Below are 26107 nucleotides of genomic sequence, written 5' to 3'. Positions count from 1 at the left end.
TATGTATAAGACAGAAGAGATCAGTACTAAGATGTGAATGAACAAAACCAATATGTGGGGGGAGGGAGGGGAAAACAGGGGCATTGTCTCAAGATCTTCGAATGGGGCTTTGATCTTAGTTACAAGTGTACTCCCTCCCATAATGCAAACTGCAATCTATCCATCCATCCAATGGAACATAAAAAAGACCTATCTTTGAGGAATCTAGGGTTAGGGATTCCTTTAACCGATATTAAGACATCCTGTGGTGGATGTCTGACCTTCACAGAAGCCCTATCTCAATCTTTTTGTCATGAAAGTGACTCTGGGTTCTTAAAAATGTATAAGTGAAATGTGTACTCTGAAAGGTTCTATCAAGTTGGGGATGTCATGGGTATGAAGGCAGGGATGGCCCAGATCCATCTGCTGTCTGGGCAATTGGCAGGCTAAATGGGAAGGGACTCTTCATAGGGCTATCTCAAGGATGTTGAATGTGTCAGCCATACCTTCTCTCAAAAAAGAGAGAAAATATTCCTTCCTTCCTTTTCTCAAAGACCATCTACTGAGTTATAGAGGTGCTTCAGACTGCGTTGTTGGAAGTACTGCCACATTGTTGGAATTACAGACCTTCAGAGCAGTCATTCAACCAAGGATCCCAACTCTTCCTCTACCTACTTAAGAATGAAGAGAAATTGCCTAGAGAAATAAAGTATATGAGAGCTAAATACTAATGGTGGGCTGGCTTTATATGTGATGACAGTCTACTGGGGATTCCCCTGGCTTTTTGGAGAACATGTCTTGTTTTTTCTAGTGGACATGAGTTCTTCTTTATTTCCCCATTTGATACCCTTATCAAGGGCATTCTGGGGGAACATGGTCTGTTAAAGTTGGGGATGTTGTCCACGGTCACAGAATAGATCAAGTTGATCATTACTTGGACTTCTGTTAGCTAAAATAATTGAAGCAAGGTGAATGTGGGAGAATAAATGGATTATGGGATATCATCTTCCTTCTTTTGCCATGTCCCTTTGAGGTCATTAATAGATGTCAGTTCTAGGTCTCTTTTCCTTCTTCAAGGGGCTTGAAGTGATTAAAGTCTTGTTTTGGCAAGGGAAGAGTAGAATAATACTTTGAAGGGATGTCAGGGATCAATGATACAGAAAGAGATTCTTTTGTGGGGATGGGGGAAATAGGAGACAACTTCTCAGCTGCTCTATAATTGTTCAATTCTCTCCTTTTCAAATTTTCTTTTCATTCCCATCAATGAAATCAAAACTTCAAATACATCATGTTTTTTCTACCAGAAACCTGCCACTTGGTAGAGTGGGGTTGCAGATTATTTCTTATCAGTTTGCCAAGCAGTTTACAAACTTATTAATACAAACGTAACACTTATTCTCCAGAGGCTCAGATAATTAACAAAGCGCTTAGATATGAAACATAGCATGCGGGAAACTGCCACGACCAACATCTGCATTGCTTTTTTTTTTTTAAATCAGTGACAATGACAAATGTTCTATTTATACCTGAAAAGCAAATTATTTTCATATATCCTGCATTGAGTGCCATATATATATATATATTTCCTTTAAAGCCTTCCTTCCCTCAGACTCCACTTAGGATGGGATCTGAAAATCTGCTTATCACTTCCTCTTAATAAAAAGAAAAATACTAAGAAAAGGCATGTACTATACTGGAAAATCATCACGTGCTCCCCACCAAGGCCAGTTACCAATGAGATACAAAGTGAAACACGTTTAAATGTAGGTCTCACTAAATGTCAATTCTCTGTTAGATTATCTTAACTGCCATAATCAATAAAGGATGAGAAAGGAGTCGAAGCAATGTAGGTGCTTCTCCGTGGTTTTGTTTTTTTTTAAATAGAATCAAAGCAGGAAAACTAGCATTAAGGTAGACAACACAAGCCCAAATATCTTATTTAAGTAAATGCACACTCCTTGCCTTTTGATTCCAACCTTACAGTTGGAAATCTTCCTTCTCAGTGATTTCTCCTTTTATAGTCAATGGGATTAGCTAGACTCTTTACTAATCCCAGTGATCTTGGCCTGTAGAGGTGAGCCAGATACCTTGACTACTGAAGATTTCCTAAATCCGGCACTTTTTCTGAAAGATACCCTTAAATTTCTACATCAAAAGCAGAGAGAGACAAGGGATGGATTATTCCCAATAAAATCTCAGGTAGTTGACACTTGCCTCCTCTTCTGTTTTCACAAACTTCCATCAAGTTTCTCCCTTTGACCTGATCCCTGTTTACAATTTACCTTGCCCTTCGATGAACAACCCAGAAAGAACAAATCACCTCAAACTAGTCAATCTGCTAGAATTTCCTTTTTAACTTGAGCTCCTAAAGTTATAATTCATTTGCCTTAAGGCGATTAGGTTGTCTGTCTAGGATGGCAGGCCTCCCTCTGCCTTGGTCAAGGAAAGCAGATAAAATAATCCAGAAAACAACGGCACCACACTCAGAACAGGGCCATGCAGACACCACACAATGGAACCACGGGACACTTGAAAAAAATCCCCAAGGAATAGATCAATATGAAGCAACCTCAATGTCCCAATGGAGATGGCATTTCTCATTGGACTTTACTGACACTGGCTAGCTTCGCAAATTGGTGAAAGTTACAATTTCAATTTTCAAAAAAGGCTACCCCTTACCGCTGGATAGAAAGCAACTTCTACTGAGGGTGTGAGCAGACTTCAGTAAATAAACCCTGTAGACTCCTTTAGATGGAATGAAGCATTAGATGCTTTGTGTATCTATGTTGTTTTTAATTTTCCAGCCTCAGAGAGTCAAACTGTATTTATGTATGTGTCTATATGCACACACAATATATGTATATACTTCTTTGAAAAAATGTCTCACTGATATATAACAAATTTTATATAGAAATCTAAAAAGGGAAAGAAAAAAACCCGATGGCAGGAAAACCATCTCTGAATTCTACTTAACAATGCTGGCTGTTCATGCAATTTCCACTGAGTCCTACGATATAGAAATTCCTCTGATATTACAAAATACAAAAAATATTTTTTATCAGAACTCTCATTTACATTGCATTTACAATGGACATGTAAATAACTTAGTCTTGGGTACTGGCTGACAAATCACTTACTGGAGAAAACAAAAGAGTCCTGGAAAATGAGAGAGAGTAAGAGAAGCGGGGAGTAAATAATTTGCTAAAGTGTGATAACTGAATACAGAACTGAGAGAAAGGAACACAACCACTCAGACAAAGAAAGGGACAGTCCGGAGTGTTTCCAAAGTGAGATGTGCAAAAAAAAAAAATTAAAAACAATATTCACCATGCCAAGAACCGTGACTATCTCTAGAAGCCAATCCCTAACCTTGCCTCCATCTCGGTTGTCAGGGCCTTTAGTGACAAACAAGGTAAAAGCGCTTTAAATTCGAAAACAGTGCAAGTGTATGGATTTACATTCTCAGCTCCTGCCCGCTGCAGGATGGACATTAGGATATGATGCAGTTTTTGCTCTTTTGTCTTTTCCGGCTATGCAACTGTCCTCTGCCTCCCAACGTGGAGGATTTGGGGGTTCCATAGGAGCTGTACTTATGGGAGAAGCTCTTCACTGGTGACGTACCGTAGACGGGCCGGTTGGGGGATCGGTTCCCCCAGGAAATAGCCCTCATTGTCGGATTCCGAAGAGGAGGAGCAGGTGGAACACCAGTCGTACTCGGCAAAGTAGGGTCCCCAGCGCTCCCCAAAGGCATTCTGCAGAGCAGGTCGGAGACAGTCCGTGGGCACTGCCCATACAGTTCCCGGCGGGACCCCTGCTCCATGCTCTCCCTGTAGCTCCTCTGATGCATGAACTGGTCATAGTCCTCCCGGGGCTCTCAGCGGGGGCCGTTCTTTCAACCGGCAGATGGCCTCCCTCTCACTGGCCAGGTGCAGGGCATTGTCAGAACGGGATCTCCGGGAGCGGCGGGAGCGGTGGGGCGCGAAAGCGGCGGGCATCATCCCAGGGGGCTCGCCCGCCGGCGGGTACGTTCGCTCATCGGCTGGATCCTGACTCCATCCTGGCCTGGCAGCTTGCTGCTGGAGATGCCCCCATCGAGGTCGAAGCTCTGGTGCATCCTTCCTCGAGACTGTAGGTCCCTGTATCTGATGGGGGTAGACAGCTGGTGCAGGTTGCTCTCCATATCCTGGGTACTGCTGGGCAGACAGGAGGCTGCGGACCGACTCTGCGCTTCGGAACTGCATGGATGAATTGAGGGTCCCCATGTTGCTCAGTTTCTCCGAGACGTTCATCCTGAGTCTTTTGCTCAGATCAGGCATCGAAAATCGGGAAAGATGCTCCTGTCGCTTGGCACCACCGTCTGCTGAGAGGCCTAAGGAAGAAGAGAGGATTGTATGAATTAATGTGCAGAGATGGGATGATAGTGGAGTGATAACATCACAAAGTATCACCTGGAATAAGATTTATTCTCATTTTACACATGGGGAAACTGAGAAGAGAGATTCAGTCACTTGATGTAATATGTAAAAATATGAAATATGGGGGGGGGGTCAAACTCATATGTCTCCTTCCTCTTATCCTGGCAGGATTTCCAAGATTCTGCCCTACCTCTCATCACAAATCAGCTGGTATAATCACTGCTCACTAATCATTTCAGAGCTCCTCCAGCCCATCCCTCTATCCCTGGGTGGTAGATCCCATGAGGAGAACTCCCTCATTAGGTGGAGAGTAGGCCCTCTGAATTCACATTTATTCTTTCAAGCCATTTAATCGTTTAGCAAATGACTGCCCCTGCTTCCAGGCTAAATGGGGTCTGAGTGTCCTGAAAGGGAGAGACCCCCACACCAGGAGCAGCTATTCCTCCACTAAGTGGTCCTAATGGTATACCCCTTGCTGCAGACCACAGCACGGATGGCTCTACCATTCATTCTGGTGACCACTCTTGCTCTGACTCCCTGAAGGAAACTGATGATGCCCTTATAATTTTCTATTTCCTTTCTATGGAAAGTTATTTCTTAGATTGGCACCAAAGAGAAGCAGGACAAGGCAGGCAGCAGTAAGCTCACTTCAAAGGCATGAAGGCCATTTCTGCCTTTTCAATAAAGCACAATATTCTGCTCCTTCTCAGCCAAGCCCTGAATTGAAACAGACCCACCTTTGCCCCCACCTACACAAGCAAGGTAGGCTTGTCAAGTGCTGCAATCTAAGACAGATCTAGGCTGAAAGGTAATGGAAACCCTCTCATTTTATAGGTAAGGAAATGAGTCCCCCAAATTCGTGTTGATAATTAAGCATAGATTCAGAATTGGTACTTAGCAGCAGCATCAAGTGGGTGGTATAAGACTGGATGCAGAGTCAGGGGGACCTGAATCAAACTCTGATTCAGACCCGTGGGTCACAGTAAACATGGGGGCTGAATTGGGAAACTTCAAGGTCCCTTTCTGGGTCTAAATCCATAATTCTGTGACTCCAGATTCAGTTCTTTCCATGGAACCAAACTATGATCTGCACTAACCACAACACCCAGATGACACCCCTCCTCAGCCCAATCCTTTTTCAAAATCCTAGGATTTTTATACATGACAAGTGGGGTGTTGTATATCAGAGATAAGCAGCCAGAGAGAAGGTGAAGTTGGAAGAAATAAATCCCCAAAGTTGATTTGCAACAGTCTAATCATTTCCAGAGCCTGCTCTGATGTTGAGGCTCAGATGGAAGGTTATAACATATGATGATAAATGAACGGCAGGAATGGGTGAACTTTGGGAGGGGAAAAAAAATGAAAATCTCCCAAATCACATTTACCAAGGAAAGTTATCCAGGCAAGGCCCCAGTAATACAGATGGTATTCATTTATGTTCGGAGGACTTTTTACCTGAATTCTCTAATAGAATTAGGGCCTGCATAAATAACTCCTCCAAATATCATAAATTCCTAAACATTCTGTCTTCATGACCCCCAAAGTGAAGCATGAACAGGGGAGCAAATACATACTTTAACAGAGGAGTCAGGCTGGTGCTGGGGGGAAAAAAACAGTGGTCCCGCACCATGTCACTAGGGAGCTGTTCGCTCCCTTTCTACTTGCCAGTACATAACAGGAAAGACCTCAGTACAACCTTGATCATCCCCAAAAAAGGAAATCTGCTGCAGGAAAATCAGAGGCGTATGGCTGCACCGACCTCTTGCACTCCTCTCTGAAACTGCAGAGTTTATCATCCATTACTCTCAACAGTAAACAAAATGTATGTGGGAAGCTGGGGTCGGGGGGGGAGAGGGAGGGAGATGTGGCTAGAAGTTTAAATAACTCATGTCATTCCTATTCAGAGCAACCTGAAAGATTTAGATTCGTTTCTTGCACAAGTCTGACTCGAGTTGGACACAAAAAAGTGAGGGGAAAATTTGGCCTCTAGACTCTAAAAATGGCTCAGGCTCATGGAAAACCCCAAGGCTGTGGCTAGGATTAGTATCATTCCCAAGTCCCCCCTCCCCCCCACCTATAAAACTGGGAAAAGAAAGCAGTCACCTTCTTGATTCCTAGCAAGTTTGATACAGAAAATGATCAATTATAAATTCAAACAAATTGCATTTCCCAATCGAAAGAAACAAAAATAACCACCATCGCTCCCATCAATCTTGTTGTGTCTTCCTAGTCCTTATAAAGATGCCACCATCTGGGATGGTTCCAATATGAAAGTATGAGGGCTCATAATTAGCCCCCAAAATGCAGCATCACAAAACTGTTAGAGCTTCCTACTAATCAGACATAAAAATACTGAAAATGAGCAATATTCATGACTCCAAGATCGCAGGAGATCCATCAGCCAATGAGAAACATTCCAACAGTAGTGAGAGGCTGAGGGAAACTGAGCTTATGTAGTTACTCAGACAACTCTCCTTCCCAAACTTGAAGCAAAGGAGTCGAACACATATTCACTAATCAAGTTTACCAGATAATTGCTCACAGCTGCATTTTGTTTTACCTTGTATCTATACCCTCTGGATTATGGACTTAAAAAACAAAAGATCTCTTGCAATCCTAAAGAGCTAGAAGGAGTCATAGAATCTACTCTACTTGAACCTTTTCAATTGACATAGAGAAACAGGCTCAGAGTGGTTAAGTGACCTGACCTAAGGTCATAAAGATAATAAGCATCTAGAGGTGAGATTGGAACTCAAGTCATTGCCCCTATTTCCCCATGCATCTCCTCCTTCCTTGCTATATTTCCTCTCATGCCTTATAACTAAGAATAAAAAATGATATGGGTCTATTAAATCACAAACCACTATATAATAAACAATAATTCAATATGGGAGAATGGCTAAAGAGCAGCCTTTGGAATCAGGAAGAAGCTCTGAGACAAACAAGCAATGTGTGAGGAGAAATCTCTTAACCTTTAAGCAGTTAAGAGTTTTTTTAAATAATATATTCTCACCTTATTGCGTTATTAATAGAGGTCAACTTCACTGGTTTTGTTGATCTCCATCTGTGGCATAAAGTGTCTCCAAGCTAAAACTTTCTTACATGGATAAAATAACCTGATGCCAAAATGTCACCCAAATCAACTCCTCAATGAGTATAATAAGCATTACTCCTTCCAAAGACATGTGGACCACAATCTGAGTTGAAAGATTCTGTTCCCTAGCTAAGAAACTAACAGTATTTTTTCCCCTAACAACTTGGAGACTTTGGCAAGAGAAACCTGGGCAACAATAAGGATTGTAAAACACCATGGACTTTTTTCTTTCTCTCTTTGAGTGGAAAATTGCTTGTCCATAGGCCTTTCCTGTTTTTTTTCTATTTTCTCCAAATGATAAAAAGCTTATAAAAGGTACCAGCTCACCAGTGGCCAGTATTCCAGACTTCTATTTATCTTTACTACAAAGGTCAGGGTAGCTCATGGTAACATCAATGTCCATGTTCTGTACCATCATCACTCTACCTCATTTGGGTCAGAAGATTCTTCTCTCTTACGGTTAAATGAGTCGGAAGTTCTCTACATTAGTGCTACTTTGAACCTAACAAGATCTCCCTCTTGTGACTTGAACTTTAAGTCCCTTCCATAGGAAATTCCACAGAGATCAGAGAAAAATGCAAAGGAAAACAACAAATAAAATCTTTAGAAATAAGTTAGACATAGTTGATTATCTTATTTTCACTAGAAACAGGAAAGATTCACTTAATTCTGGAGAAAGAATGGCAAACCTAATTTGGAGGTATATATTTTATATGCAATTACATTTCTTAGAGGAAGTATGGCATGATAGAGAGTTGTCCTGAAAGCCAGAAAATTCTGGGTTTAGGTTCTGCTCTCTGCTGCATACTGACTGTGAGACCGCTGAGCAAGTCACTTTAATATTTCAGTTGCAGAGAGAGAGTCCTATCCTACAAAGAGAGGGAATTTCCTCACCTGGAAGTTCCTTATACTATGAAATCATAGGTTCAATCCCTAACTTATCCCTTACATTTCTTATTTTTCTCCTCTACACCCTGAAAACTAATAGGTATTGCTTATGTGTAATGAACTATAAATGTGGATTTGGAGTTTGGTCCATATTCATGACTAATTCCCCCAAACCTCCACTTATTTACACCAAATCACTGAATCTTAAAGAGTTTCAAGGGACAGCCAATATCATTGGGTCCACATGGTAACCAAATAAGAATCCAATCTACCATATCATTTACAAATATCCTAAGGCATCCAATCATATTACAAGACTATAATCCATAGGAAATGTATTCCTGCACAGAATCTGAATCGATCCCCCTGTAACTTCTTGCCCCTGCTTCTAGTTCTACTCTTTGGACTCAAGAAAACCTACTATATATCATTCCTCTTTTAGAGACAGTCATTTAGACTGATGAAAACTAAATAAGGAATTTGGGATTTTCTTCTTCAGGATACATACCCCCAGTTCCTTCAACTGATCTTCAGATGGCACACTCTCAAGCCCTCTGACCATCACGATCATTTTTCCTAAAAGAAGGCATCCAGAACCAAATCCAGGGCTCTAGTTGTGGTCTGACAAAGGCAGAAAACAGCTCCTTTGTTCTGGAAACTATGTCTCCCCTAATGTAGTCTAGGAGAAGGTTAATGTTTTCCTTTCTTCCTTTTTTTTCCCCTCCCACAACAAACCACTGTCTTGTATGGAGCTTGGATTTTCATTCCTTGAGACTCCCAGCTCTTTTTCATTTAAATTGATTGTCGTGTTTGTCCCCATCCTATACTTGTAAAATTGATTTTTGGAATCCCAGTGTAGGGCTTTACAATTATATTTGTGAATATTTTTCTTAATTTTATCTAATCTGTGGCATTTTTGAAATAATCTTGCATCTTGTGCTACTCTCCAACGAATTAGCTAAATGGCTTAGGTTTCTTCCATTTGCAAATTTGATAAGCATGTATGCCTTTGTTGAATTTGTTCAAATCACTGGTAAAAATATGAAACAGGAAGGGGTCAAGAACAGAAATGGGGTTAAATTTATAATTAGGGTTTCTTTCAAAATGACATTGACTCCAACAATACTATCTCTTTTCTAGGCCATCACACAGTTCTCCCATCTTACTCATTAGAAAAGTTTAGATTTTGTCAAATGCTCATGTCAAATCTAACCACGTCTATGACATTCCTCTGATCTGTTAAGCTCGTTACCCTGATGAAGGAGGAAATGGAGATAATCCAGCATGACCTATTCTTGATAAAGTCACATTGGTTTATGGTTACTACTGTTTTCCTTTTTAAATAAAAGCTCAGGATGATTTCTTCCTTGTGATAATGTTATTTAATTTTTCAAGGAATAGAAGTCAAACTCTCTGGCCCTTGGTGTCTCCAACCTCTTTCAAAGAATTTGTCCTTCTCCATTACTGAGGTACCTCTTCCATTCTCTTGACAGTGTTTGGGTCATCACACTTACTGGTTTTCTTTTTTGTTTTTTTTCCAGTGTACCAGGATGTAATTACTTCTGGTCTGTTAACTGGAAGGTCTCTGGGTTCTTTTTATAATCTTCTCACTTATCTTCTATTTCAAGGCTTTATTAAGCATTTTTATTTCATTTTTCCCATTTTCCAAATCACTCTCCTTAGGAGAGAAAGCAGAAGCAAGATAACAGTTGAATAGTTTAGCTTTCTCATCATCAATAATTATGTTTGTCCTGAGCAATACTCCTATTCCTCCTTGCACCCCTCTTTCCCCTACAAAGATTTTTTTTAAAGTCCTTTACATTATCTGTAGTATTTGATTAATCACTTTCTATGTCCCAGTTACTTGGAAGCCCTGGAATTATAAAGAAAAAGAAAAAAATACTTTCCCAGCCCTCAAGGAGATTACCATCTAATGAGGGCACAATTTGTTTTTATAGAACTGTATCATCTCCCCATTACTTGGCCTTATCTTTTATACATGCCTCTTTAAAACATGACTTCCTATAAATTCATGCTGATAAACGCTCTTTAATTTTTGTTACCTCTATCCTATATATTCTTCAGTTAAACTGGATGTGGCAGAGTTGAAATCAAATAGGAGCCTTCAAGATGAATCAGAGAAGAGGGTCCTCAATGTCATATGATATGTCCTATGTATTTAAAATGACCAGTGCTTGCTACAGAGGATCAAAATCTAATTACAAAGTACAGATGTTTGGGGCCAGGGGTCTTGGAGTGCCTTTCTCAAATGAGTCAATTGATCCATCCTGGTAGGAAGGCACAACAGTCCAACTGGTAACAGCTGGAGAGAGAAAACAAGCTGAAGGACAGAGGTTACATACCACTGCATGTTTCTTAGCAACAGGACTTGTGAGATTTCAAACACCCTTCTAGCATGTGTATGCAAGGTGACATGCTGTGAATCATTTCTGGGGTGGTCACTGGTGGGTAAGATGGATATGGATAAGACCTTAGAAGTTACTGAAAATCACAGAATCTGAAATCTGGAAAGGACCTCAACAGCCATTAAGTTCAGACCATACCCAAAAGGAATCAGCCTGTCAAATGGCCCTCCAAATTCTGCTTGAAGACTTCTAAGGAGGAGGAATCTACTTCCTCCTAAAACCATTCTTTCTTCTGGGATGGCTCTAATCATTGGAAAGTTTTTAAAGTCTGCCTCATGGGCTACCTTCCACTCATTTTTTTTTTTCATTCTGCCATTGGAGGCCAAATAGAAGGCTAGCAGTTCCCCTACATGATATTCCTTCAAATACTGTATATGTGGTTTAATTGGCATAAGGTTCCCCTGGGGGAAGAAACTCCCTTTGCTACTGCCAAGATAGTACCTTCTTTGCAACTGAGAGTTGAACCCCAAGGTAATGCTGCCAAACTCAAATAGTTTTGGAAACTATTTGAAAACAATTTAACCTTACTTAGATTGTACTTTTATTTATTTTGTTAAACATTTCCCAATTACATTCACTCAGAAATTTTGCTGGCATAAATTTGATATCTCTGGTCTAAAGCATGGAGATATTAAATGATTTTCCAGGGTCTCTGGTAGAGCTTAAATCCAAGTGATCTCTGCTCCAAGGACAGCTCCCTATTGAGCACACCATGTAGCCTTTCCTAAGGAATTCATTCACTTTTCAAGTTAACAGAATTTTTTTTAAATAGAGGTCAATGTTGATGCTTGGGATACATGGGGATAGATCTGCTCCCTGAATATTCGTTTTATAGCAGGTATACAGTTGATGTTTACTGAGTGATTGATCAGCTACAATTAATGAGTAACTAATTACTTCTGTTCAATACACAAGGAAGAGAAAGTTTTGGTGTACTGGATACTCAAGTGATAGCAGGATTGAGATCTTAGGTGTCAACTATAAGACAAAATAAGAATCATTCTATGAGAAGGCTGGTCAGTCAGTGTAGAGTCACAATCTAGGCAACCCTTTCACTGAAGGATGAATGGGTTTCACTCTGTTGGGCTAGCTGGAAGGCACTTGGGAAGCCAGAGAATGGTTTTCCCTTAGCACTTCTTATTGAACTACTCCTCCAGATTTTTCAGGAAGGCAGTAAAGTGGAGAGTTCATGGGGCTGGGAGTCAGGAAGACTGGAACGTAAATCCAACCTCAGACACTTAGTATACCATTCGACCCAGAAATACCATTACCATGCCTGTATCCCAAAGAGGTCAAAGAAAAAGAAAAAGGAACTATTTGTACAAAAATATTTATAGCAGCTCTTTTGTGGTGGCAGCAAAGAATTGTAAATTAAGATAAGAAAGACTGAACAAGTTGCAGCATAATATTGTGATGGATACTTATTGTGCTGTAAGAAATGATAAACAGATGCTTTCTGAAAAAAAAAAACCTGGGAAGATTTATATGAACTGATGCAAAATGAAGTAAACAGAACCAGGAGAACACTGTATATAGAAGAGCAATATTCCTAGCAATGATCAAATGGAAAAGACTTGGTTACTCTAATCAAGACAATGATCCAAGATACCAAAGGACACGTGATAAAAAGTGCTATCCATCTCCAGAGAGAGAACTGATGAACTATGTGTACAGATTGAAGCTTACTTTTTTTAACTTTATTTTTCTTGGGGCTATTGTGTGTTTTCTTTTGCATATAATATGGAAATATACTTTGCATATCCTCACATGTATGATTGACATCCTTGCCTTCTCACAGGATGAAACAGGGAAGAGAGGGAAAGAATTTGGAACTCAAAATATAAAAAAAATTACATGTAATTGGGAAATATTTCATTTTATATATCTATCTATCTTTATATATAAGCTGCTATCTTGTCATAGATCCCTTCCTTCATCTCATCTCAGTGACTAAGCAAGTTTGTGCCAAAAGAGCAGCCAGCCATAAGCCTGGTCTCACACCTGCCATCTGTTCCTGTTGCCCCAGAGAGACCAGACTTGGAACAATTTCTTTTTGTCTGGCTTCCCCTTTCCCCCATGGTGAAAACCATGCACCAATCTTGAATTGACCCCCATGAGTCTGTGACTGCCTCTGTCATTATGCAGAAGGGCAGTTTCACCAACTCCCTGAGTGTGTTATAAAAAGTCCAGCTAAGATGACAAATAAGCTCTTTTGAAGAAATGCCCATGACTGATTTTGGTTTCCAGAACAACAGGGGCATTGCTATTTAGTGGTATTCACTCAGGAAATGTGCCATTGAATTGGAGGCATTGGGAAATGACACATGAAACTCTGGTCTTCACAACTGCATACAACATGTTTGTCTGGGTGATGAGAGCACAGCATCAAGGAAGGGGACTAAAATTGGCAAAAGAAAACTATAGCTTTTTCATACTCCATTCATCAAGCTGTCAATCCTGTTGGCTTTTAGGTTTCTAAAACAACTGGCTAATTATCAGAACAAAGAAAGGATTTGTAAAATGCAAGAAGCCAGTCAACAAACCTGTATTACACACTTGCTGAATAACAGGCATTGGTTAAGTGTTGGAGACAAGACAAAAGATAATCTAGATTCTTGATGCTCAGTCTAAATGGGGGAGACAGCGTGCAAACAACTACAAATCATCTCAAGACAGGATAAACTGGAGGAAATCAAGAAAGAAAGTCACTGGAGTAGGGGACCAAGAAAGTCTTCCAGTGGGATTTTTAGCTTGAACTTGTGAGTTCCTTCTTCCTATTTCCAGCCTTAGAACATAGTTGGTACTTAATAAATGTTGACTGACTTGAAGAAAGTCAGGAGGTGGAGGTAAAGAGGGAGAGCCTTCTAGGCTTGGGGGGACCACCATTGAAAATGTCCAGACTGGGGATGGAGTGTCTATCAATGGACCAGGGATCACAGAATATGTGGTAGGTGGGGAGATGGTGGAAAGTATAAGGACCTCATCTATAACATGCTTGATAGGTTCACATTTAGTCTTTGCCTGTAGACCCCCAACAAAGGGAGAACCCCGCCCCCGTAACAGATGGCATCAATTCACCACTGGAACTCTGATGATGAGGAAACATTTACCTAACCTGGAGTCTATATCTTCCTGGCAGCTCCCCTCACTCCTGGCTCCACTTATTGTCCTCACCTATGGAGCCAAATGGAAGAGGTGTAGGCCCTCTACCACATACTATCATGGACAGCCACCACTGGCCTCCTAAACTTTCTTGTTTCAGGTTAATTATTCCCAATTCTGTCAACTGTTCTTTCCTAGGTATGGATTTCAAGGCTCTTCACTATCATTCACATTCAGTGATTATGCCTTTTTAATGATGCAATAATATTCTCAGCTTTTGAATTAACTTTCATATTTGAGACTACTGTGAATTTCAAGCAATTCCATGATGATGATGATGAGGAGGAGGAGGAGGAGAAGGAGGATGGTGGTGGTGGTGGAGCTATAAGATGAACAAAACACTTTCCTCATAGCAGGTTTCTGAGTGTGGGAGTGGAGTTATTGATAACAATGATGATGATGATGTCCATTGCCCAGAAGAGGAAAGAAAATGCTCAGTGATGAAGTGATATAGTTGTGGTCACAAAGCTAATGTCAGACCCGGAAATAGTACTTAGGTTTTCTGCCTTCAGTTAATTGTTCTTCCCAAGGTAACAATCTACTACTCTGATTCTGGAGAGTATTCCCTTCCCTGTTTATTCATAAAACAGTCACCAAGAGATTAATACCTATCTTGCTTTGTTCAAAGTTGCTTTGGAAGAGAGGGCACACACTAGCAGCTAGGGGGAAGGGACAGAGATTTTTTTCCCATAAACGAAGGTACTTAGAATTGAGTGGGTGTTCCCCAGGATACTCCCCTCCCCCCTTTCCCATGACTGGTCTCTGATTCCTGGGTAGTCCAAGCTTTGCTTGTACAATGGTCTTTTGAGGTTTCTTTCCTTGGCAGAGTTGATCTCCTGTGTGGGTGGAGCAGTACTTGAGAAGGAATGCAGGAAGGCCTCCCTGACCCCCAAATTGGTCACCCTCTGTTTGAATTCACTAAGATGCTGGCTGAGCAGGATTGCCCATCCTCAAATTCAACTTTCACGATCACGTCAGTATGGATAAGATGGTTAGATTCTTATCAGAGAGGGAGATTGAGAATGGATAAGGGATAGGTAAAAAGGATCCCAGAACAGGTAAACCTGAATGAGATGGGAGCACTACCCAGTGCTGTTGGACTGGGCCAGATGGGTCAAAGGGTGAACCAACATGAAGAGAACAATTGGCCTCTTCTCATATACCAAACTGACTTTTTTATAGTCAGTCATTTTCCCTCTCCATCCCTTAGCTCTGACTCTTTCCCAGGCAGACTTCCTATTTTCTTTCTAGTTTCATTTCCAAGGCTGCCTTCCACAGCAGAGGTGATAGTGTTTAGCAGGTAACTTGCTGCAGAACCCAACTCCAATGTAATCGAGAAATGCTTAAGGAAATAAATAAGCCAATATGTGGCCATAGGGATCCATTTATATTTGAGTTTGACACAAATGGAAGTCTTTCCTGATTCCCTCAGCTATTGGCACCTTCCATCACATGATTACTCAATTTCTACATAATACATACAAAACATCTATCTATCTATCAATCAATCTATCTACATATATCATAAATAGGTGTATACATAGTATGTCTATTTTATATAGGTGTAAATAGACATACCTATATATTTTATATATTAACATATCATATCATATATATTCTCTATACCTATGTATATTCTATATACCTCTATACTATATGTGTTGTTTGTCCCTTATTTTGAAGAGTACCAATGAAAATATGGAGTGATGTCTTCAATGAATTGGATTTAAGTGAGGTAGACTTGTACAAAGTCATCAGACTCACTCCCTTCCAGAGTTGTTGAAGTCCAATGGCAAGACAAAAGGAGAGCCTAGCATGTAGTGAGTAGATGACCTTTGGAATAAATTATTCTCATCCACCCATTCTGCTGGAGAAAGTCTTCACATGTTTGGGGTAGATATCCCCCTAATTCATGATGGGTTTGAGACCCATCAGTCACCTTCAGTCTGGTTTAGCCCATCTGCCTAGGTGGGTTTTTATAAATGTGTGGCCACTGTGCTGCCATGATTTCTTGGAGGCACAGGTACGGGATTATGGAGTGTGCTGAGTCCTTTATTTGTGATTCCTATTCCTGGGAAAGAAGCAAAAAAAAAAAAAAGACAGCCCTAATGGGAAGAGCAGAAGTCACACTAATATATTTATTAAGCTCTTTTCCCCACTACAGAATGACCTTAGAGTTTTAGAGTCTGAAAAATGAACAGTTACATAATCAAAATGAACAAAAATCAATCAAGGGGAGAGACACTCACCAACATCAGATTTGCTGTTCTCTAAGACTCATTTGTTCTTGGACTGGGAATTGGAGGCTCCTTTCTATGGATTTGCCCACAAAGTATCCAGAAGGCACATTTGAGGGAGCATCACTGTGCATTGGTTTCCTTTCCTTTCCTTAGTGGAGGGGATATCCCCCCTTCTGGGGAAGAGGAATGGAGATGTACAGGGGAATGAAGCTTTTTAAAATGGCCATTGAGGTGCATTTAGAAGTCCTGGGACTTTGTAAGAGGCAAAGCCGAGAAACTAGCTTAAAATTCTGTCTCATATTACTTGTGTGAATGTCAGGTAAGTCATGTCCTATCTGCGTGGCTCTGTTTCCTCAACTATAAGATTAAAGGGTTGGATCAGTTAATCTCTAAGTTCTTTCTAGTCTAAATCTATGATCCTGAGACTAGTTCCCTTACATTGGGGGTTCTTAACCTTATTTTGTGTCATGGAACCCTTCAAAAAGCCCATGGAACTTCTCTCTTAATAGTTTTAAAAACACAAAGCAAATATGAAAGGAAGCCAATTATGTTGAAAAAAATCATTAACAAAAGATTCAAAGTTCTAAGCTTCTGGTCCTTTTGAAATCTATCTATAGACTCTAGTGGCTCCTAAGTTAAGCCCCCCTCCTTGTCCTACCATTTAAAAGATAAACTTTAATTGTACCTGGAAGCTAACTTTCCAAGGTCATCTGATTCAAGCCCCTACCTTCAAGCAGTACTCTATCTAGTCCCAATAACACTATTACTAGTAGTGAGAATACAGTGGACTTTGGACTAGATCATTGATTTTATTAATATAGTGAACGCAAGGTAAGGAAACTCCCTCAACCTATGTATGCAATTTGGTTTCTGCTCTCAATCTTAGAGAAGTGTCTGAGGCATTGAAAAGGCAAGTGATTTCTTCAAGGTCACACAATGACTAGGAATTGGAGTCTGGATTCAAACACAGGTCTTTCCATCTCTAGGTCACTTCAGAAGGGATTCAGAATTGAGACTCTCTTTCTGCCTTTCAACCTAAACCTCATACCCTCTATTAGAAAGTGCATCACTCTATTGATGATTTGAGGTGTTGAAAGAGAAAACAAAACCCTCCCCATAACTTGTTCTGAGGTAGAAGAGGTGCAAAGTTATTCACAGCTGTTTTGCAACTGAAAATATCTGGAGCCCATTAGGGGAGTATGACAAATCAGGGCAAGTGTTTGCAGAACTTGTAGGTGCTAGGCTCTGGCACTAGCTTCCAACCCATTTCTATTCCACCCACGCCCTACCTTAAAACCCCAACCCCCCCAAAGTCCTTTGTGGATACAGCTGCTGATAGGTAGAGGGAAGGGAATTGAAGCCAGGGTCATCTGATCAAGTCTAAAAAGGACACTGCTTAAAGAGACATTCTCTAGCCAATGGTCAGCCTCTGAACTCCTCCCAAGTGTCTATGGAGCAAAAGGCTCCTTACTGTTTTCCATTAAAATTTTTCTTTCAGTGTCTGATCAAATTTCACCAAATCCTCTTCTGGCATCCACCCAAGACCCCACCTACAGCCAGTGAATCTCAGCTCTTATCATCCATCATCCCCCTCTCTCCAGAACTTCCTATTCAGCCTTTCTTCTCTGTGCCAATAACCTGAAGCCCCCTCCCCATACCTCTTTCCCCCATCTTGTTCTTGTCTTGCAGAACCCACAGGCTACCAGATGAATCATGTCCTCCTTGGCCCCATCCCTGGGAAATCCTGCCTTTAAAAATGTCATTTGCATTCCTATCTCTTGGAAATTTGACTCCAAGCTTCTACCAAATCCACAGCTCAACTCCGTGCTCATCCATCTCCACATAGAATAGGGTTTTATAATATTGATTTTTCAGTATCAGGAATATGGCAGTCTGGTGAAACCTATGGAACCCTTCTTCTATTGTTTTTGAATATGTGATATTCATTATGTTAGAATACAGTTATTCAAATCTTAAAAACCCCAAACCAAAAACCTTCATAGATACCAGATTAAGAACTTCTGTCCTGTAAAATATAAATAAATTTCTGGAGGGTGATTTTGATCTTTGTATTCCTAATGTTAAAATAGTGCCTGTCACATGGTGGGATCTAAATAAAGAGTCACTAATTAGTTGATTGGGAAAAATTAATCAAGAATGATCCAAGGATACAACTGAAGTCCATTGAAGTTCACCCTTAATAAGGTATAGTTTAGATTCTTTCTAAGCAAATAACACAGGCCATAGAGCCTGTGAAAGTTCAATGGTATAACCAATGGCAGCAGTAGGCATCCAGTTTTTCTCATTTTACAAAGAATCTGTAAGGATGTTAAACAACTTGGCCAAGATTACATAAGATTACCACTTTAAAGATGGAGGAGACCTTGGAGTTCAATTTACCAATGAGGTAGTGACTTGCTCAAGAAGATGAAGAAACCTCTTTGGAAAGAGGTTATGAGACCTTGGCTTGAAAACCTCCAGATTTGAGGATCCCATCCCTTCCTCACCCATTCCACTGGAAAGTAGGACCACAGATTCTTGGGTCCTTTCCTTTCTCTATTGCGGAAAGGCAGAGAAAAAGAGTGAGAGCAATGAACACGACATCCTGGGCCAGCTGGTGATGCTGGGCTCTGCTAATATGGCATTGGTGACAGCAGAGGGTTCTGGCCTTGTTCCACCTCCTCTCAGCTGAGACCCTGCCAGCTGCCAGGGCAGCAGATGGGCCAGACAGCTGTGGTGAAGGGAACAGAACAGAGAGGGTATGGTTACAAGCGGGTGAAGGATGATATACTGAGGGTCTTGTGACAGTTGGTTTAACCTTCCAAATTTGGCTTCATCCGGGTAAAAATAGATTTATCTCTAGAGTATTTTCCCATCAGATAATGCTTTATTGTTTGAGATTTATATTAACCCCTACTTTCTGGGATCAAGATCAGTGACTAGTATTACTTTATAATACTCCCTTTCTGATTTGTCTTTGATTTCCTGATGTCTTCCCCCACCAAGATAATCCAGTGACTCCCTTCTGTTGACATAATTGAGTCTGGGAAGTAATATTTTTTACATTGACAATATGGTCTGAGTTTCTACCTTACACCCATCAGATTGGCAAAGATGACAAGAAAGGAAAATGACAAGTGTTGGAAGGACTGTGATAAAGCAGGTACATTAATAAGTGAATTGGTTCAGCCATTGGGAATTTGGGCAATTTGGAATCATGCCTCAAAAATCACTAAACGCATACCATCTGAAGCAGTAATACCATTATTAAACATATACCCTAAAGAGATCAAAGAGAATAAAAGAACCCATATGTACAAAAATATTTATAGTAGCTCTTTTTGTGGTGGTAAAGAATTGGAAAATAAGGGTGTGCCCATCAACTGAGGAACAAATTATGGAATATGAATGTAATGGAATACTATTGTACCATAAGAAATGATGAAAGGGATGATTTTAAAGACATCTGGGAAAACACATAGAAACTGATGCAGAGTAAAGTGAATGGACCCAGAAGAACATGGCAAAGACAAGCCATTTGGAAAGAAAGAACTCTGATCAATGCAGTGGTCAGCCAGGACTCCAGAAGACTAGCTATCAAGGGGCAGGTGATGAACTCAAAATACAGAAGGATCAATACAATTTTAGAGATGACCAATGTGAACATTTGCTTTGACCATACAAGATTAATTATAAGCATTTATTAACTGAAAAAAGTAATATAATAGATATGACAATTGTTTATCTAGTTGGTTTCTTTGATTATCTATGGAAAGAAAAATTAGAAAGGACAGTTCCAACTCTAAAGGTTTTAAACCCTCTCAGGAACTAGAAACCATCCTCATTCAAAGATGGAGACTGCTCTCACCTGAATTATCTTGGTAAAGCATTTTAGGGAATCAAACCAACCAGAAAGTTTTTATTATGTGTTCCCTATATATGATAATTTATTTTGAAACTTTTAAAATTTATTTAAGGCAATAAGGTTAAGTGACTTGCCCAAGGTCACACAGCTAGGCAATTATTAAGTGTCTGAGGCCAGATTTGAACTCAGGACTTCCTGACTCCAGGGTCAATGCTCTCCATCCACCAAACTACCTCACTGCCCCAATAGGTATTGTATTAAATAGATACTGAGAAAAAGCTAAAACCCTCAAGAAGCTTATATTTTAATAGGAGAGATATGGTGTCTATTGGAATATATTCAACACTCATAAAAAGAAAAGTTAACCTTAGAGTGGAAGATTACCTTGTAGTTCCCTCCCCCTGCATACCCCTACCCCATGTCTACCCTAAATCATTTGTTTTAAGATATATAGCACTGGGGAAAAAACCAACCAATCAATAAACACTTATTAAAATACCTATTTGTCGACGCTGTCTAAAGAATGATAAAAATAAAATTGTCTAGTCATTCCAGTCAGGTCTGGTTTTTTGTGACCCCATTTGGTGGGTTCTCCTGATGGAGATACTAGAGTGATTTGCCATTTTCTTCTCCAGCTCATTTTATAGATGAGGAAACTGTGACAAACAGGGTTAAGTGACTTTCCCAGAGTCACACAGCTAGGAAGTATCTGAGACTGGTTTTGAACACAGGTCTTCCTGACTCCAAGGCTGGTGCTCCGTCCAGTTAGATGCCCCCAGAATCAAACTGTCCCTGCCCTAGGGAGAGATTATTTTCTATTGGGGAAACACGATCACCATCTTTACAGTAAATCATTACATAATATAGGATTCTTATGTTTTTTTTTCTTCCATAGCCTTCATTCCCTAGGAAGAGGTAAGCATTTTAAAGAGCAAGAGGTCACTGATAACATCTCAATGACAACTGGGACCAGGAGTCCCAAAGACACACCCAATGCCAAAGTCAAAGCTTCAAGCACAGTCTATTTTGAGACTCATTGAGTTGAGCTTCTTGGACCTGGGTTAACTTGCACCATTAAGCCCAGCTTCCTGTCACTTGGGTGATGAGATCCTGCCATTCAAACAGTAGTGCCCCCCCAATGAAGCAGCTCTAGGAAAGAACCAATGGAAATGTGACAAAGTCCTATTGCATCTCTTCCTTTTGATAATCAGATCTCTCTGTTGAAATCCTGGACATTTGCCTGGTTTTCAATGAAAGCTATGCAAACTAGTTCTTTGAAAGGCATTTCTTTAGCTGAAAGATCACTGTGATTATGAATCTGTCTACCTAATAAAAATGAATAATCCCAAACCTTCAATATTTATTACTAAGACTTACAGATGCTTGCCTTCCTCAATTTTGTTGTTTTTATTGTATTATTACATGTTTTGCTCATACTTTTTTTCTATTCATATTGTTTTCCCCACAAAATATAAGCTGATTGAGGGGAAGAACATTTTTTTCATCCAGGAATTCCCTAAACCAATGAGATTATCGTAGGTGCTATTTTGGGGGATAGGGGGGTGGGGTGGGGCAGGTAGATGATGCAGGGGATGGAATATTAGTTGTTCAGGATGATTTTAATTCAAATCTGGTCTGAGATATTGTTTGATACTGGGCAAGTCACTTAACCCCTATTTGCCTCAGATCCTCATCTGTAAAATGGGACATACGGGAGAAGGAAATGGCAAACCATTCCAGTGTCTTTGCTAAGAAAATCCCAAATGAAGTCACAAAGAGTCAAACACAACACATACTTTTGAAGTATCTACTGTATGTAGGGTGCTAAGGATACAGAGACAAAAATAAAACTTCTACTGATGCAAGTTGATATCCTTTCTTCAACTTAAAAGAGTTGGGGGCATGCTGAGAAGTTTAATGATTTGACCAGGGTCACCCTGTCAGACAATATTTGAACCCAGGTTTTCCTCACATGAAAGTCATCATTCTATCCACTCCACTATGGCTACTTTATAACATGATTATAAGTTGATTTATACAAACAGTGCTTGGAGTATTATAGCCCTTGGAGTTGTGAGACCTGAATGTGAATCTCAATCCTGCCACTTATCACTTGTGCGATCTTGAAAACCTCACTGCCCATTCTCTGGCCTCAATTTCCTCATTTGTTAAATGACCTTGAACAACTCATTTCCTCTGCTTGAAGCCTCCATTTCCTCTTCCTAAAATGAGAGGTTGGATATTCAAATACCTTAAAAAAAATTATCTTACTGCATTTTTTCATACCTTACTTTTTTTTTAAATAGTTAAAGGCCCAACTCTGACTAGCTTTAGCAAGAAAGGAAAAGAATTATTAATAAATCCACAAATCATATTTCTTTTTAGCTTTCTATTATGAAGGTTTACTGTTTAAATAAAGGCTTGTACTTTGACTAGAGAGCTGTTAGATCAGATTAGCTACTGGTATTTGCTGAGTCCTATTCCCTAGTATGAAATTCAAACACTTGAGTGAAATCCTGGCTTATTCTCATTGACTAAGTATTATAATTCAAAGACAAGCAGAACAGTACAAGAAGTTGTGAATTTATTTGATCCTTTTACCTTACATCAACACATAATGGACAGACTTTGAGTTGAGAAGACCTGCTTGGTTCAAATCTTGCCTGTGTGACTGTGGGCAAGTTACTAAGCCCCTCTTGGCCTCAGTTTCCTTATCTATGAAATGGGGATCACAATACTCATACCTTTGACCCTCACAAGATTGTTGCCGCCTTCAATGAGATAATTTACATTAAGCATCTTGAATGACTATGAGGCTTTATGTAAATGGTGGCTGTCTTCATCACAGTCAGCTGGTAGAGTAGAGAGTTCTAGGACTTGTTCTCATGGAATCACAACTTAAATCCTGGCTCTCCCAGTTCTACCTGTGGGTTCATGTGGAAGGAGCAGTTGGATAGTATGACCCTGAAGACAGGCAGATCTGAGTTCAAATTCAACCTTAGACATTTACTAGCTGTATGACCTTGGGCGAATCATTTTACCCTGGCTGCTTCATATCTAGAGCTAACTCTAATCACCCTGACTGGTCTCTGGCCACTGGAGGAGACGGTGAGGCTGGTAACTCAGCACAGCCCGCCTCACTCAAATCCTGTCATGGCATCACCTTGCTGATATAATGGTCTTCTTTGAAAATGAACAAACATCATCACCTTGTAGAAGTCACTTATCTCTCTCCATTTTCCTTTAAGCTTAAGTATAAAGTGAGTTGACTGAAAAAGACAGCATCTGAGACCCCTCTCAGCTCAAGGCTAGGAGTTCTGTCCTTACCTTTCCTTTTCAAGTTGCTACAAAAGTCATATCCTCTGCTTTATAAGGCCCCTCTAGAATAGGGGTTCTTATTCTGGACTCCATAAATTATTTTTAAAAAAAATATTCTGCCACCTGAATCCTCTGTTATAATTCTGTGTATTTTATTTATTTGTTTGTATGTTTGTTTAGTTGTTTATTTATTTATTTAGATTTTAAAAACATTATTTGGAGAAAGGATCCAGGACATAAAAAGGTGAAGAATTCCTGCTCTTCAGAATGGGACTCATGTGCTCATTTTCTTAACTTTTTAAATAGTGGCTGTAGTTATTTCATAACTCTACACAATGAGTTTTAGGGATCTAGCTCAAAAGATTGAATCAAAAATTGGGGGACCTTCAGTTCAGGTTCACTGACTGCTATGGAGATGAGGGTTCTGATGGATTCAGCTGCTGCTAAATCTCACTTAGAGAAGGGAGTAAATGATGAGTAAATAGAAGCCTAGAAAGGTTGACTTGCTCAAGGTTGCAAGATAGAGGCAGCAGAGCCAAGATTTGAACCCAGTTCCCTGGATGATGATCACAACATCTATCACAGATCTAGACTGGGGGGGGGGGGGCTTAGAGATCACCAGATCCAGATGTGCTGAACAAAAGAGAATAGGTTAAGTATTGATACAAATGGGCGGAAGATAACTTGTCAAGGTTCATGATGGTCTATCCACCCTACCTTCTGAATTTGGCTTTATCTGGGAAAAGACATTCTTGTGTCTACAGCAACATTCTCTTTACTTTATAGATCATAGAAAAATAGATCTGGAGTTCAAAGACATCCTAAGGGTCATCATCTAGTCCAACTTGTTTATTTTAGAGATGAAGAAAATGATCCCTAGAGTGGCTGACTTGTCCAAGATCTTAAGGTTGGAAGTCATAGTGCCAGAGATTCTAATCCAGGTCTTCAGACTTGAACCCAACATTCTTTGTCTCTCATTTCCTTTCCCTGATACTGCAAAGAGCAGGAATTTCTCAAAGTTGTCACATCTGTTCATTTGGCAAACATCACCCTTTGAAGAGATAGAGAATTGACAGGGAGGTTCCTGAAATGGGAAATTCTGGCAGCTGCCAGATATGATGCCGGCTCAATTCAGGGGGTGTCAAGCCCAGGGGATGCTCAATCGAGCCCGAGATTTGTCTATTTGTTGGGGGCTTGGGGCAGTCTGTGGGGAAACTGGCTAGTTTCAGGAGCTGGCAATGATCTCAGGGGTCAGCTCCACGTTCTGCCTTCTATCTACAGGCTGTCTGGAGGAATCTGAGTCTGCTTCTACCAGACTCAAGAAGAAATGACCTGGATCAGTCTCTGAGGCAAAACGAAGACAATGGGGAATTCTTTGAGAAGTTAATTGATACTGACTAAAAAAAAATTGCTGAAACAAATGAGAAGACAAGCTCTACAAGATGACAGTCTCCTTTTGCTGTGTCTGGGTGGTCTGTCCCATTAGCATTAATAGGTATTACACACGCATAATTAGGCCAAGCTTCTAATAGCTTCTTTAGCTTACACATGATTGGAAATTCAGATCTGGGAGGAAAACCCATCATCTTTCTTCCAGCATGTGCCCCTGAAAACAGTAAGACAAAGCTAGCCTTCAAGAATCTATGATTGTAGCAAAAAATGAGGAGAATGAGATTATAGTTTTAATAGTTGGCAGGCCTACCCAAGTCATCTAGAACTGATTCATTGTGCAGATGAGAATACTGAGGTTTATAGAGGTGAAAGGGGCAGCTAGGTGGTAAAATATAGAGAGTGCTGGTCAAGGAATCAAGAAGACTCCTCTTCCTGAGTTCAAATCTGGTTTTAGGGGCTTATTAGCTGTGTGACCCTGGGTAAGTCACATACCCTATTTGCCTCAATTTCCTCATCTGTAAAATGATCTGGAGAAGGAACGGGTGATCCACTCCAGCATCATTGCCAAGAAAACTCCAAATGGGGTCAGAAAGAGTTGGACACAACAGAAAAAGACTGAACAACAATATAGAGATGAAAAGACTTGTGCAGATCAAATAATTAGCTGTAAAGCTAGGATTCAGATGTAAGGTTCTCTGCCTTTTAGGTCCACAGCTCTTTCCAGGTGTCCACTGGGACACCAGAGCCTACTCAATGTGGTCATAGTACTAGACTATGTGCTTCTTCAGGCCAAAGACTATCTTGGGCCTTGCTTTGTATCTCCAGCACTTAGGAGGTTCTTGTTAAATGTTTATTGACTGGCTATCTTCACTTGCTTTCCAACTGTTCTTGCTCTAGGGACAAAAATAACCCAAGTAAATATTAAATATTACCATTACTAACAGACAGGGATTGTTAATTGACTTCCCATTGACTCTACTGGAGTCCCTCATTCTGCCTGAATCAAAATTCCTTTTCTCTGGTCATCTCTATATTATGTATTATTCAATCAATATGCATTTATTTTTAGTTTTTTTTTATTTGCAAGGCAAACAGGCTTAAGTGGCTTGCCCAAGGCCACACAGCTAGGTAATTATTAAGTGTCTGAGGTCGGATTTGAACTCAGGCACTCCTGACTCCAGGGATGGTGCTTTATCCACTACACCACCTAGCTGCCCCTCAATATGCATTTTTTAAAAGAGTCTTCTAGCTTGTCAAGAGGTGAAGATACAAAAACAAAGGTGAGAGACTTCCTGTCCTCAAGGAGCTTACATTCTAGTGGGAAGGGG

At 40.3% G+C, this 26107-nt stretch overlaps 1 protein-coding gene and 1 long non-coding RNA gene across 2 annotated transcripts in view; one reads left to right on the top strand and one right to left on the bottom strand.

Annotated features, from left to right (window-relative positions):
* LOC141496342 (uncharacterized) overlaps positions 1 to 26107 on the top strand; it is a 205107-nt gene that overhangs the window by 152551 nt on the left and 26449 nt on the right. The gene's annotated exons all lie outside the window — the stretch shown is intronic.
* The window catches only part of PRICKLE2 (prickle planar cell polarity protein 2), a 96025-nt gene continuing 73194 nt past the window's right edge, over positions 3277 to 26107 (bottom strand). The window contains 7 exon segments of the mRNA XM_074198819.1: positions 3277 to 3574; positions 3576 to 3742; positions 3745 to 3847; positions 3849 to 3956; positions 3958 to 3978; positions 3980 to 4165; positions 4167 to 4348. Of these exon segments, the coding sequence (XP_074054920.1) occupies positions 3470 to 3574; positions 3576 to 3742; positions 3745 to 3847; positions 3849 to 3956; positions 3958 to 3978; positions 3980 to 4165; positions 4167 to 4348 (872 nt within the window). The 3' untranslated portion in view covers positions 3277 to 3469.

Source organism: Macrotis lagotis, chromosome 8 (assembly GCF_037893015.1).
Source record: "Macrotis lagotis isolate mMagLag1 chromosome 8, bilby.v1.9.chrom.fasta, whole genome shotgun sequence".
NCBI lineage: Eukaryota > Metazoa > Chordata > Mammalia > Peramelemorphia > Peramelidae > Macrotis > Macrotis lagotis.
Note: the sequence above shows the minus strand (reverse complement) of the source record. Positions and strands in the feature narration are given on the sequence as shown.